Source organism: Rana temporaria, chromosome 12, assembly GCF_905171775.1.
Source record: "Rana temporaria chromosome 12, aRanTem1.1, whole genome shotgun sequence".
NCBI lineage: Eukaryota > Metazoa > Chordata > Amphibia > Anura > Ranidae > Rana > Rana temporaria.
Window position 1 is genome coordinate 35068976 of NC_053500.1, and position 12014 is coordinate 35080989.

Consider the following 12014-nt stretch of genomic DNA (forward strand, 5'->3'; position numbering starts at 1 on the left):
TGAGAGGAGATGTGAAAGGGGGAATGCGTGGGCTGCCGACAGGACAATCTAGAGGGAGGGTGAGGGGAGGTGCATCCATGGCGGAAGGTCCTGCATCGGGGTCCCAACCCTTCCCGGGGAATAAAACATCACACTTATGATCATGTTGCGGGAGGCAACATGCTCAACAAAGTATCAGACGAAGAGAAGTGGAGCCAGGTGATCCACAGTTGTTTATATTTCTCGTAGGTATCATTGTCCAGAGCTAACATCTCCTCCATTCTCATAGTATCGTTCATAATTGAAACCCAATGTGACAAGGGAGGAGTGGTGGTCGATTTCCAGTAGGAAGGTATGAGCTGCCTCGCTGAAGACATAAAGAAGCGGAGGAGACTCCGCTTCTGCGATGCAATGGAGCCAGGCAGAACGGACAGGAGAGCAATTTTGGGGGAGGGAACCAACGATTCGTCATAAGTCTTATTATAACACTCAAATACCTGAGTCCAGAAGGGGCGGATCCTCTCGCATTCCCACCAGACGTGAAGATATGTACCCGTAGCTGCAGAGCATCGCCAGCAGGATGCCGGGGTGGACGGAAATATTTTGTGCAACATGGAGGGGACCCTGTACCACCTTGAGAGAATCTTGTAGTTCTTTTCTTGCGAGTAGCAGGAGATCGTGGACTTATGGGTAAAGTGAAACGAAGTCTGCCAGTCTGAGCGTGGGATGTCTTCACCCAGGTCTGCGGACCACATCCTAGTGTAAGACGGGAGCTCGGAGTGTGTGAGTGACTGGAGAAGACTATATATGCCTGATAGAAGGTGTCTAGGGGTCTCAGAGAGAGAACACAGACGTTCAAACTCGGTATTAGGACGGTGTATTTGAGAAGAAGAGTGTAGGTGCTTAGTGAGTGTAGAGAGATGTATAGCAGTTAGCCAATCGTGCGTCCCCTCCGGTACCACCGGCGTCCCCAGTGTCGGGTGAACAAACGAGCGTGCTTGAGGCCATGCGGTCCTTCTAAAGGGACCTAACAACGGTACCCCAATACCCTGAGGGAAGGATGGATTGTCAAATAGTGAGGTCAGTGGAGAGGGGTCCGAGGATAAAAGGGCGCACAACCCCCTGTTGTACCAAATCCTAAGGGAAGCCAGTGTAAGTGGGGATGGGGGGGGCATGCGTGTCAAGTCAGACCTATATCCCCACAATAGGGACCGGAGATCAACGTGGGCCAGGTCTTGTTCTATGGCAACAGAGGCCTTTAAAAACGGACGAGGGAACCATTCCAATACTCGCGCTACATGGGTGGCCTTGTAATATGTTTCAAAGTCAGGGAGACCGGCTCCACCCTGCAACTTCGAGCGGGTGAGCAAGTTGTACTTCACCCTGGGCAACCCGCGACTCCATAAGAATCTAATGGCAAGAGAGCGTAGAGAAGTGAAGAAAGATTTGGGGATTACAATTGGAATAGTTTGGAGAAGGTATAGAAGTTTGGGAAGAGTGTCCATTTTAAGAGTGTTGATCCGGCCAAACCACGGCAGAGAAGACCCTCCCCATTCCTCTAAGTCCTTTCGGACACGTGAGAGCAAGGGTACATAATTGAGGGAAAATAGGTTGGCGAGATTAGACGGGATGATGACCCCAAGATACGAAATCCCCTTTGCTTGCCACTGAAAGGAGAAATTGTTTTTTAACATGGTCATGGTGGCAGGGGGAAGGGAAATGTTGAGGGCCTCGGTCTTGGAAACGTTGAGCTTAAAATTGCTGAATGAGCCAAAACGGCGGAATTCTGCAAAGAGGGACGGTAGGGAAAAGAAGGGGTCCTGTACGTATACCAGAAGATCGTCCGCGTAGAGCGAAAGCTTGTGATGGGCGGAAGGTGTGTGGATCCCATGTATGGAAGAGTTTTGTCTAATGGCACAGGCTAAGTGTTCTATTACAATGACAAAAAGAAGGGGAGATAAGGGGCAGCCCTGCCGGGTGCCATTGGAGATGTCGAAAGCCTCTGAAGTGGAGCCATTAACCAAGACCGAGGCCGAGGGATGCGAATAGAGGGACATCACCTTAGAGATAAAGGACGGACCTATCCCCAGTTGTTCCAGGGAGAGTCTGAGGAATCCCCAATTAACTCGATCGAATGCTTTTTCAGCATCGAATGAGAGGAGGCAGGCCCTCAGGCCCTTGCGCTGGATAAGGGAGATTAAATGGATTGTCTTGGTGGTGTTGTCCCTGGCCTCTCGGCCCGGCACAAACCCCACCTGGTCATTATGGATCACGCCGGGGAGTAGAGGGGACAGACGGTTGGCCAAAACCTTAGCGAACAATTTTAGGTCAACATTAAGAAGGGATATCGGCCGGTAGCTACTACAAAGGGAGGGGTCTTTGCCCGGTTTGGGCAAAATGGAGATATTAGCAGATAATAATGTCTTAGGCGGGGGGAGAGAATCATCCATGGCATTGAATGTTTTAGCCATCAAAGGGGCCAACAACGGGGCAAAGGTTTTATAAAAGCGAGGGGTATACCCATCTGGGCCGGGACACTTGCCTATTTTCAGGTCTTTGATGGCACCTAGAAATTCAAACGAGCCCAAGGGTTTATCCAGTGCAACTACGTCAGAGGCGGCAATGGTGGGCAACGCAGTCTCGACAATATAGTCCCACATGTCGCCCCCCGAGGGAATGGAGCGTGCGGCCGCGTCGGTGGGCGACAGGTTATAAAGGTGAGAGTAATATTCCCGGAAGGCAGAGGATATACCTGTCGTATGGAATGTTTTGGTGTGATCAGGGCGTGAAATAAAGGGGATGTTGCATCGCGAAGATCTAGGGTGTAGGACCCGAGCTAGCTGTTTGCCACACTTGTTGGCCAGCGAATAATGAAAATTACGTGCCCGATCCCGAGCTATGAGCGAGTGTGAATCAAGAAGTTGAAGCAGGTCCCTGCGGGCATTCGAAAGTCGAACAAAAACCGCCGGATCCAAATCCCGTTTGTGGAGGGGCTCGAGCTCCGCTATGGTGGCCAAAAGACGACAAATGTCGCCCGATCTCATTTTCTTAAGGCGGGAGCCATGTTGAATGAGAACCCCTCTGATTACACACTTCAAAGCCTCCCATTGAATGACAGGGGAAGTGGTGTCAGAAAGATGATCAGAGACAAAGTGTTGTATGGCGGTAGAAACCTCCGCCACGCAAACAGAGTCCCGTAGCAAGTTATCATTCAGCCTCCAACTCGTTCCTCTGCGTAGTGATGGGGGGCGTGCAAGGGTCAAGTAAACGGGCGCATGATCGGACCAGAGTAGTTGACCCATGGAAGCCTGAATGGGAGTATCTAACAGAGATTGGGAGATCAGAAAATGGTCTAGTCTGCTGTATGAGTTATGTGCTGCAGAGTAATGGCTGTAGTCCCTTTCCGTGGGGTGCTGGATACGCCAAACATCCACCAAAAGGGAAGAGTGTAAGAGAGCTCTAATGCGTGTAAGTGTAGAGTGTGGTATAGAAGACTTACCCGAGGATGTGTCAGCAGACGGGGACATGACGACATTAAGATCTCCACCAATGATGTAACAGGGACCCCCGAACGAAGACAGTCTGGTGAGAACCGATGAGAGGAACCGAGCCTGACCAGTATTAGGTACGTATATGTTGGCCACTGTAAAAAGAAAATTGTTTAGTTTTAGTTTGAGAAAAAGGAAACGGCCGTTAACATCAACAAGGGTGTCCAGGACCTCCGGGTTGAAGGATTTATGGAACGCTATGGATACACCCTTTGATTTGGCTCTGGGGTTAGTACTATGGAACCATTGTGTGTAATATTTGTTACGCATAGCCGGTACGGCATCGGTGCGGAAGTGAGTTTCCTGCAACAATAAAATATTAGAGTGTTTCTTGTGGAAATGGTAGAGAATCTGGCTCCGCTTTTCGGGAGTATTAAACCCCCTGCAGTTGAAAGATGCTAACGTTATAGGGCAGACAGATGCCATGGTACATGTAAGTGAGGGGGAATGGGAGAGGGAGGAAAGGCACATGGAATAGGATTGTTACCTGTCAGCAGCCCACTAGAGCAGAAACACAGCTGGCACAGGACCAGGAAGGGAAGATATAGAGGAAAGGGGGTGAAGGAAGGAATAGGGAAAAGTAGAAAGCGGGGAAAGGAGCAGGGGAGGGTACAAGGAAATAAGATCCAGAAATTAAATAGAGACAAGATTGAAGCATTGTCGCCGTCCGCAGCACCCCTATCACAGAGCAGGAAGGATAGAAAATACACAGGGGCAATGGGTGCGGAGGGCGACCTATGCAACCAAACGAAAGGAAAAAAAATAAATAAAAAGAAAAAAGAAAAGGCAATAACAAAAAAGGCCACTAGGTGGCTCCAAAAAGCTGCAAGGAAGGAGGAAAAAATAAACCTCACAGCAAGGCATATAGCCAAAAACCAAACAGCATCCATGGTGACGCTGCAAAAAAGAAAAAACCCCTGGGGGGGGGGGGGAACAGTGGAAGTTCGCCGGGCAGGGTGGATCCCCGGACCCCGGCACCACGGAAAAACAATCATGAAACAGAATCAATATGTAACCTACATGACATGAGAAAACATTGGCATGGGGGTTTGCACAGCAAAATAAACATGAAGTAAAGAAAAACATTCCTAAGCATATTCTATAATTAAGTGCATATACAATATGAGGAGCAATACTTAAATTGTGACACTGTAACTGCCAAAAAAAAAAAAGGGAAATAACAATAAAGGAGAAAAAGAAAAAAAAAAAAAAAAATTATGCAAAAATAGGCGGACTATCAGAGGTTGTATACAACGAGCAGTCTGGAGTGGTCTGTTGAAGACTCTTAAGCCAATTCACGGCTTCCGACCGACCTGAGAAAAAGAGACCTGAGGGTTAATGAAAGCAAAAGTATCAGTAGGCCGGAGCCTAACAGGAGGGAACCCTAGATAACCGACAGTTACTAGGGGAGCGATGGTAGTTCAAGTTCACAGGGGATGTCAGTGGTGGGAGAAAGGGAAAAACAACAGAGTAACTCCGACAGTGTGCAAACCAAGATAGCAACACAGGCACAGGGGGTAAACCCCTATGAGGGCAGGATGGATGAAGAGGTCAGTGCCTCCAGCATTTGTTCAATCTTCAGAGTCCCGGCGATGCAGGGATTTGGGGTTGCGCCTGCGGCCTTGGGTCTGCCATGGTGAGGCAAAGGGCAAGCCAGGTGTAGATGGTGTGAACGGCCAGTCCGGGAGGGCCACCTGTGGAAGCTCCAGCGTGCTGAGAAAGGTGGGCAGGTCCCCAAGATTACGGAAAATGGCGGTCTTGCCCTCGTAGTGCACTCGCAGGTGAAACGGGAATCTCCATTGATATTTAATTTGCTTGGATTGCAGGAGTAGGGTGAGCGGCTTCAGAGCTTTTCTCATCAGTAAGGTCTGGCGTGACAGGTCAGGAAGGAGCATCACAGGGGTCTTGTTGAATAGAATAGTGTCCTGTGAGCTGGCAGCTCTCATGATGGATTCCTTAATTTTGTAGAAGTGGACCCGGCATAGTGTGTCACGGACAAAAGAGGGGTCCTGGGTCCGAGGGCCCGAGGTCCTATGAACCCGATCCAGTTCAATGGGATCATCCTTGGGGTGCTGCAGTAACTGATTGAAAATGGCGGTCACAGCGGCAGGCAGGGCCTTGGCGTCAATAGATTCGGGTATTCCGCGGATGCGAATATTATTGCGACGATTACGGTTTTCGATGTCGTCTTGCTGATACGCCAACTGCTGCAACATAACAGTATGAGAATTCAGAATCCTGTCATGAGACTGCACTGCAGTGCTAAGGCCATCAGTGGTGGCATCCAGGTCCTCAAAACGTGCTCCTACGTCCTTTTTAAAATCAGATATCTCCTTCTTGTAGGCCTTTTCAATCCTGTTAACACAGTGCTCAAAATCAGCTTTGGTAGGCAGGGACCTAATATAGCTGTGCAGGGAGCGTATCTGAGCCTCCATGTCCCATCCCTCACCTGAGCCCAGGGAGGCATTGGAACGGCTCCTAGTGAGCACAAAGTCAGATTCCCCAGGGAGAGAGAGGGGGCCATGTGCACTCACCCGGGACTGCAGGGAGGACTCAGAGCGTGCTGGGGACGGAGGAGCCGGCGCCATCTTGGCTTCAGAGTGGCGCTGTGATGCGGCCCGGGATCGGGCGAAATAATCCTCGAGATCGCCTCCTTTTCGTTCCCCGCCTGAGCCCTTCTGTGCCCGGGGCTTATCCTTCCCCATGTGCCGAGTCTGGGGTGATTCTGGGCTATATTCTAGCAGCGGTAGTGTCCGTGGAGCCGGGTGTCCAGGGAGCCAGGGGAAAGCACGTCCTACTGCTCCATGCGCCAAGCCACGCCCCCCCAGTTAATCTTTTTAGTGCGCAATCCCTATAATTATGTTTTGCAAATGATGTTTTTTTTTTCAGAAAGAGTTTCCAGACTTCCTGTTGGGAGCCGTGGATAAACTCTACAAGGAATGAATGTGAAAGATGAAGTGTCCGTGGTCTCGGATCCATCTGCTTGTGAGGATGTCTCATCTGACAGGTAGGTGATCCACCACTATCAACTATTCCCCAGAGGCTGAGAAATCTGCATGAGCGTACTGTAATTGTCTGACTGTGGCCGCTTCGAGTTCAGCTCAGTCTAGGAAACTTAGAACACTTTGCCAAGGAGGACGCTAAATACGTAGTTTGATCTTATAACATGGAGAACATGAAGAGTGCCGACGTGGAACCTGGCACCGAACGGAAAGATCAAACAATAAAGTAGCCTTCCATAGACTGCTAAATGCCTCCATTAACCTGTTGCTGCCCGTGTAAGGCCCCATACACATGAGAGGATTTATCCGCGAATACGGTCCAGCGGACCGTTTCCGCGGATAAATCCTCTCGAGGATTTCAGCGGATTTCCATGCGATGGAGTGTACTCACCATCGCATTGAAATCCGCGCCGAAATCCTCTGGCGATGACGTGTCGCGCCGTCGCCGCGATTATGGCGGGGCGATGTGCGCGACGCTGTCATATAAGGAATTCCACGCATGCGTCTAATCATTACGACGCATGCGGGGGATGGATTCCAGCGGATAGATTTGTTTAGCATGTCAGCAAATATTCGATCTGCTGGAATCCATCCCAGGGGAAAAATATCCGCGGAAAAAGATCCGCTGGAGTGTACACACTATAGGATCTATCCGCTGAAACCCATTCGCTGGGATTTTTCAGCGGATGGATTCTATCGTGTGTATGGGGCCTTACACTTATTAGCGGTGGCAAGAGGGTGGGCTTTACCGCCTACACGCCGCACAAGCGTCCCTTGGCGGACGATGTTTCTGTGCGGAGTGCGCGCTCACTGATGCGCTCCCAACTTCTCGATTTGGACTAACAATCAGTAGCTGGCGGGATTGGCGCCACATCATGTGACCATTATGACAGCCAATCACATTGCTTAAAGGAGTTGTAAAGAAAAAAAAATTTTTGCCTAAAATTAATGTCTGCAAGGTAGACAGACAGAATAGTGTAATGATTCTGTTAAAAAACGAGTAAATACCTATTAAATTCCTTCATCTATATCACCTCCGGCGTTCTAGTTTCTGTTCTCTCATTCACTTCCTGGTTTGCGGCGCTCGTTCATGTAAGAACTACATTTCCCAGTATGCATTGCGGCACGCCCAGTAATTCACACCTCCTTGACGTCTCTAACACGTAGAGAGCGTCCTGCCGCACAGATGTAGTTCCCAGGAGGGGGTGAGCACGTCACTGACCACCGCAGTAAAGCCTCCCATCACGGTGGTCAGTAAAATCAGACAAGCAGGAAGTGAACAGAACAGAGAAGAAATAGAGCAACTTCTGAACAAAAACCAACAATGAGGATGTGAAAAGACGAATGTCTGCAGGTAAAGGATGCTTATTATGAAAAAAATAAATTTCCTTTACAACCCCTTTAATTTGGATTTTCGGACGAATTTTTTTTTTTTTACGAAAAACTAAATAAATAAAAACAAATTTCAGGAGTAACTAAATAAATTTATTTTTCGGACGAAAACGAAATTTACGAAACAAAATATTTCAGTGTGCACATGTCTACTTTAAAATCCCTTTAAGGTTTTGAATGCTTTGGGATGGGAAGGATCAGGGATCGTGTGAGCAATGTGATTGGCTGTCATAGTGTTCACATGATGTAAAATATTGCAACGATCTCCATTTTATTCTCTAGGGTCTCTGCTAAAAACAATTATACAATACTTGGGGGTTCTAAGTGATTTTCTAGCAAAAAAAATCTGATTTAACTTGTAAGCAACAAATGTCAGAAAAAAGGCGTAGGCATGAAGGGTTTCAAAAACACTTGTCTATGCGCGTTTTTTTTTTTTTACGATCGCCTAAACCGCAGTTAGGATCCTGGTTGGAGTTCCCCTTTAAACTGGTATAGGAAGAAGCAGCTAGTGTTCTGCGGTGCGTTATTCGCTCTTTGTATTCCGTGCCATCCCTCCGCCCTTTCGCTGTTTGAATTCCATGAAGAGATCCCCCCTATTTAATAATAGCTTTAATTATATTTGTTCGTCTTCCCATCTGTGTATTCCTTGCCTCTCCGCACCTCATTGGCTGTCTCCGGAGACGTATGACTTCTCCCCCACAATGCACCCCGGCTCACATCAATCCACATGTCTGTGAAATTACACCTGCGTGGTCGTACCCCGCTCGCATTTGCATAATATTTTCAATTAACGTCACGCACAGATGTGCGCTCCAAGAAATGACCTGCTTTAGCTGCACATATTAGGCAATTTAAATGCATCTGATCTCACACAGAAATCACTCGCACATTAGGAAGCTCCGGATCTATTACCTCCATTTAAAGTGTACCTGTCAGGTATACTAAGCAGGGGAATCACTACTGGATTTAAAGCCTCCGTTTAGGTAAAAAATAGGGTTGTCCCCATACCACTTTTTTAAGACAGAGTACAAGTACCGATACTTTTTTTCATGTACTCGCCGATACCGATTACCGATACTTTTTTTAATGTCATGTGACAGTTTGACTGATGGGCACTGATAGGCGGCACTTATGGGCACTGATAGGTGGCACTGACAGGTGGCTGGAAATGATGGCACTGATGGCACTTATGGGCACTGATAGGTGGCAATGATGGATGGCACTGATAGTTGGCACTTATGGACACTGATGGCACTGAAGGCTGGCACTGACAGGTGGCTGGCACTGACGGGCAGCACTTATGGGCACTGACAGTTCGCTGGCACTGACATGGGGCTGGCACTGATGGGCGGCATTGATGGCACTTATGGGCACTGATGGATAGCACTGATTGTCGGCACTTATGGGCACTGACATGTGGCTGGCACCAGGGCCGATCCGCCCTATAGGCTCACTATGCAAGCCGCTTAGGGCCCCGCAAAGCTGCAGAGGGCCCCCCAAATTACTAGAGGCCCCCCGACATGTGAGAAGTTTTTTTTCGACCCCTCACGCCTCTTCTCAACTCGCTGGCTGCATGGAAGAAGAGGTAAGTCAGCACCCACCGCTTCTCACTTTGATGTAAGATGTAATTTCCGACAGCAGAACACCCCCTCCCCCCGCTTCTCAACTTTAATCTTTAATTTTCGGCAGCCCCCCCCCAACTTTAATGTGACATGTCATTTTTGCTTAGGGCCCCAGGATCGGCACTGGCTGGCACTGATGGCTGACACTGAAATGCCGCAATAAATAACATGGGGAAAGGATTTTGAAATGCTATGCTGCGACGCCCATCTTGGTACACCCTGCACTCGGCATCAGTAAGTATCAACAGACATCTTGTTACACCCAGCCCGAACTATATGGGCTGGGTGTAACAAGATGTCCGCTGCTGGCTTACTGTGGCCAAGTGCAGGGTGTACCAAGATGGGCGTCGGGATGTCCAAGCTGACGGTTACCAATCCTAATGCAGCTACGCCCTGCACACTTCCAGCTTACCTACTTGAGGACTCGCTCTCCGCCCCACTGACTCCGCCTACTAGGGTGACCACGTGTCCCGGATTGCCCTGGACAGTCCGGCATTTTACAGGTCTGTCCCGGGCACCTTCAATCCAGGACAATACAGTGTCCCGGAATGAAACTGACACAGCCACTCCCCAAGCCAAACTAATGCCCCCAAAAAAGGCCGCCACATCACCGCTTTACTCACTGACAGTACTTGTCCTGGCCGGGAATGCCTGGAGGAGCGCAATCTCGCCCCCTGCTTGTGATTGGGGAAATCATAAATCCCGCCTCTTGTGTCCAATCACTGTGCTGTGATTCGTTACGCCACAAGCTGATTTTTGGAAAGGGGGGTGTCCCTGAATGGTAGTTTGGAAATGTGGTCACCCTATCGCCTACGGATGCGTCCCACCCACTCCGGCTGCCCTCTCCACTTACAGACTACACCCGCCCTCTCCGCTCGCAAACTCTGCCCGCCCTCTCTGCTCACAAACTCCGCCCGCCCTCGCCGCTCACAAACTCCACCCGCCCTCTCCGCTCGCAAACTCCACCCGCCCTCTCCGCTCGCAAACTCTGCCTGTCCTCTCTGCTCACAAACTCTGCCTGTCCTCTCTGCTCACAAACTCTGCCTGTCCTCTCTGCTCACAAACTCTGCCTGACCTCTCTGCTCACAAACTCCGCCCGCTGACCAGGTATCGGGTCAGGCATCGGGATCATTTGTGTGAGTACAAGTACTTGCCCAAATGCTCTGTATCGGTCCTGATACAGATACTAGTATCAGTATTGGGACAACCCTAGTAAAAAATCTATATAAAAAAAAAATCAGCACAAGGGTTGTTAGTTTTCAGTGTCCCTTGTGCTGGTGTTGGATGTCATATTGGAAATCTGTCCTCTGTCCCTTTCCCATTCCCCCTCAGCCATAATCTCTGGTTCTGCAGGGGTTAATACAGCCGCTGGACCTGTCATAGGCACTCATCTATGACTGTACTCACCCTCCTCCATTCATAGAAGCTGTACTACAAGTTTCAGCAATGAAAAGCGATCTATAAATGGAGGAGGTGGACCTTTCATTCATCAATCCATCCTTCATTCATAGAAGCTGTACTATAACTTCCAGCAAAAAAAAGCGATTTATGAATGAAGGAGGCAGACTTTTCATTCATTCGTCTATCCTCCATTCATAGAAGCCATGCTATAACTTCCAGCAATAAAAAGCGATCTATGAATGGAGAGGGTAGACCTCTCATTCATCTGCCCGTCCTCCTTTCATAGAAGCTGCACTATAACTTCCATCAATGAAAAATGATCTACAAATGGAAGAGGTGGAACTTTCATTCATCTGCCCATCCTCCATTCAGAGAAGTTATAACTTTTATTGGATGAATGACTTGTATAGCACTACATTAATCACTTAAGGAACGCCGATATACGTCGGCAGAATGGCATGGCTGGGCACAATCACGTACCCGTACGTGATTCCTTAAGCCCAGCCGTGGGGTCGCGAGCGCACCACCAGCGGCGCGCTCGCGACCCCGGTCCGAAGCTCTGTGACCGCGCCCGTGGGACCCGCGGACCCGATCGCCGCCGGTGTGCCGCAATCGGTCACCGGAGCTGAAGAACGGGGAGAGGTGTGTGTAAACACACCTTCCCTGTTCTTCGTTGTGGCAATGTCATTGATCGTCTGTTCCCTGATATAGGGAAGGACGATCAATGACGTCAACCAACCAGCCCCGCCCCCTTACAGTTAGAAACACATATGAGGTCACACTTAACCCCTACAGTGCCCCCTAGTGGTTAAACTGCAATTGTAATTTTCACAGTTTTCATCGCAAGTGCCTGATTCACAAAGCACTTGCGAGAAAACTTACGCTGGCGGCCTCCGGAGTAAGCCAGCGTAATTCAAAGGGGCGTGTGCCATTTAAATTAGGCGCGCTCCCGCGCCGGACCTACTGCGCATGCTCCCTTTTGAATTTCCCGCCGTGCTTTGCGCAAAGTGACGTCATTTGCCCGCGGTTCACACTGAGGCCCCATACACACGATAGAATCCATCCGCTGA

At 49.3% G+C, this 12014-nt stretch overlaps 1 protein-coding gene across 1 annotated transcript in view; it reads left to right on the plus strand.

Annotated features, from left to right (window-relative positions):
* The first annotated feature begins 6451 nt into the window (after positions 1–6451).
* The window catches only part of SLC35B1 (solute carrier family 35 member B1), a 57027-nt gene continuing 51464 nt past the window's right edge, over positions 6452–12014 (plus strand). Inside the window, exon 1 of the mRNA XM_040331547.1 lies at positions 6452–6534. Within this exon, the coding sequence (XP_040187481.1) occupies positions 6467–6534 (68 nt within the window). The 5' untranslated portion in view covers positions 6452–6466. The remainder of the gene's footprint in view (positions 6535–12014) is intronic.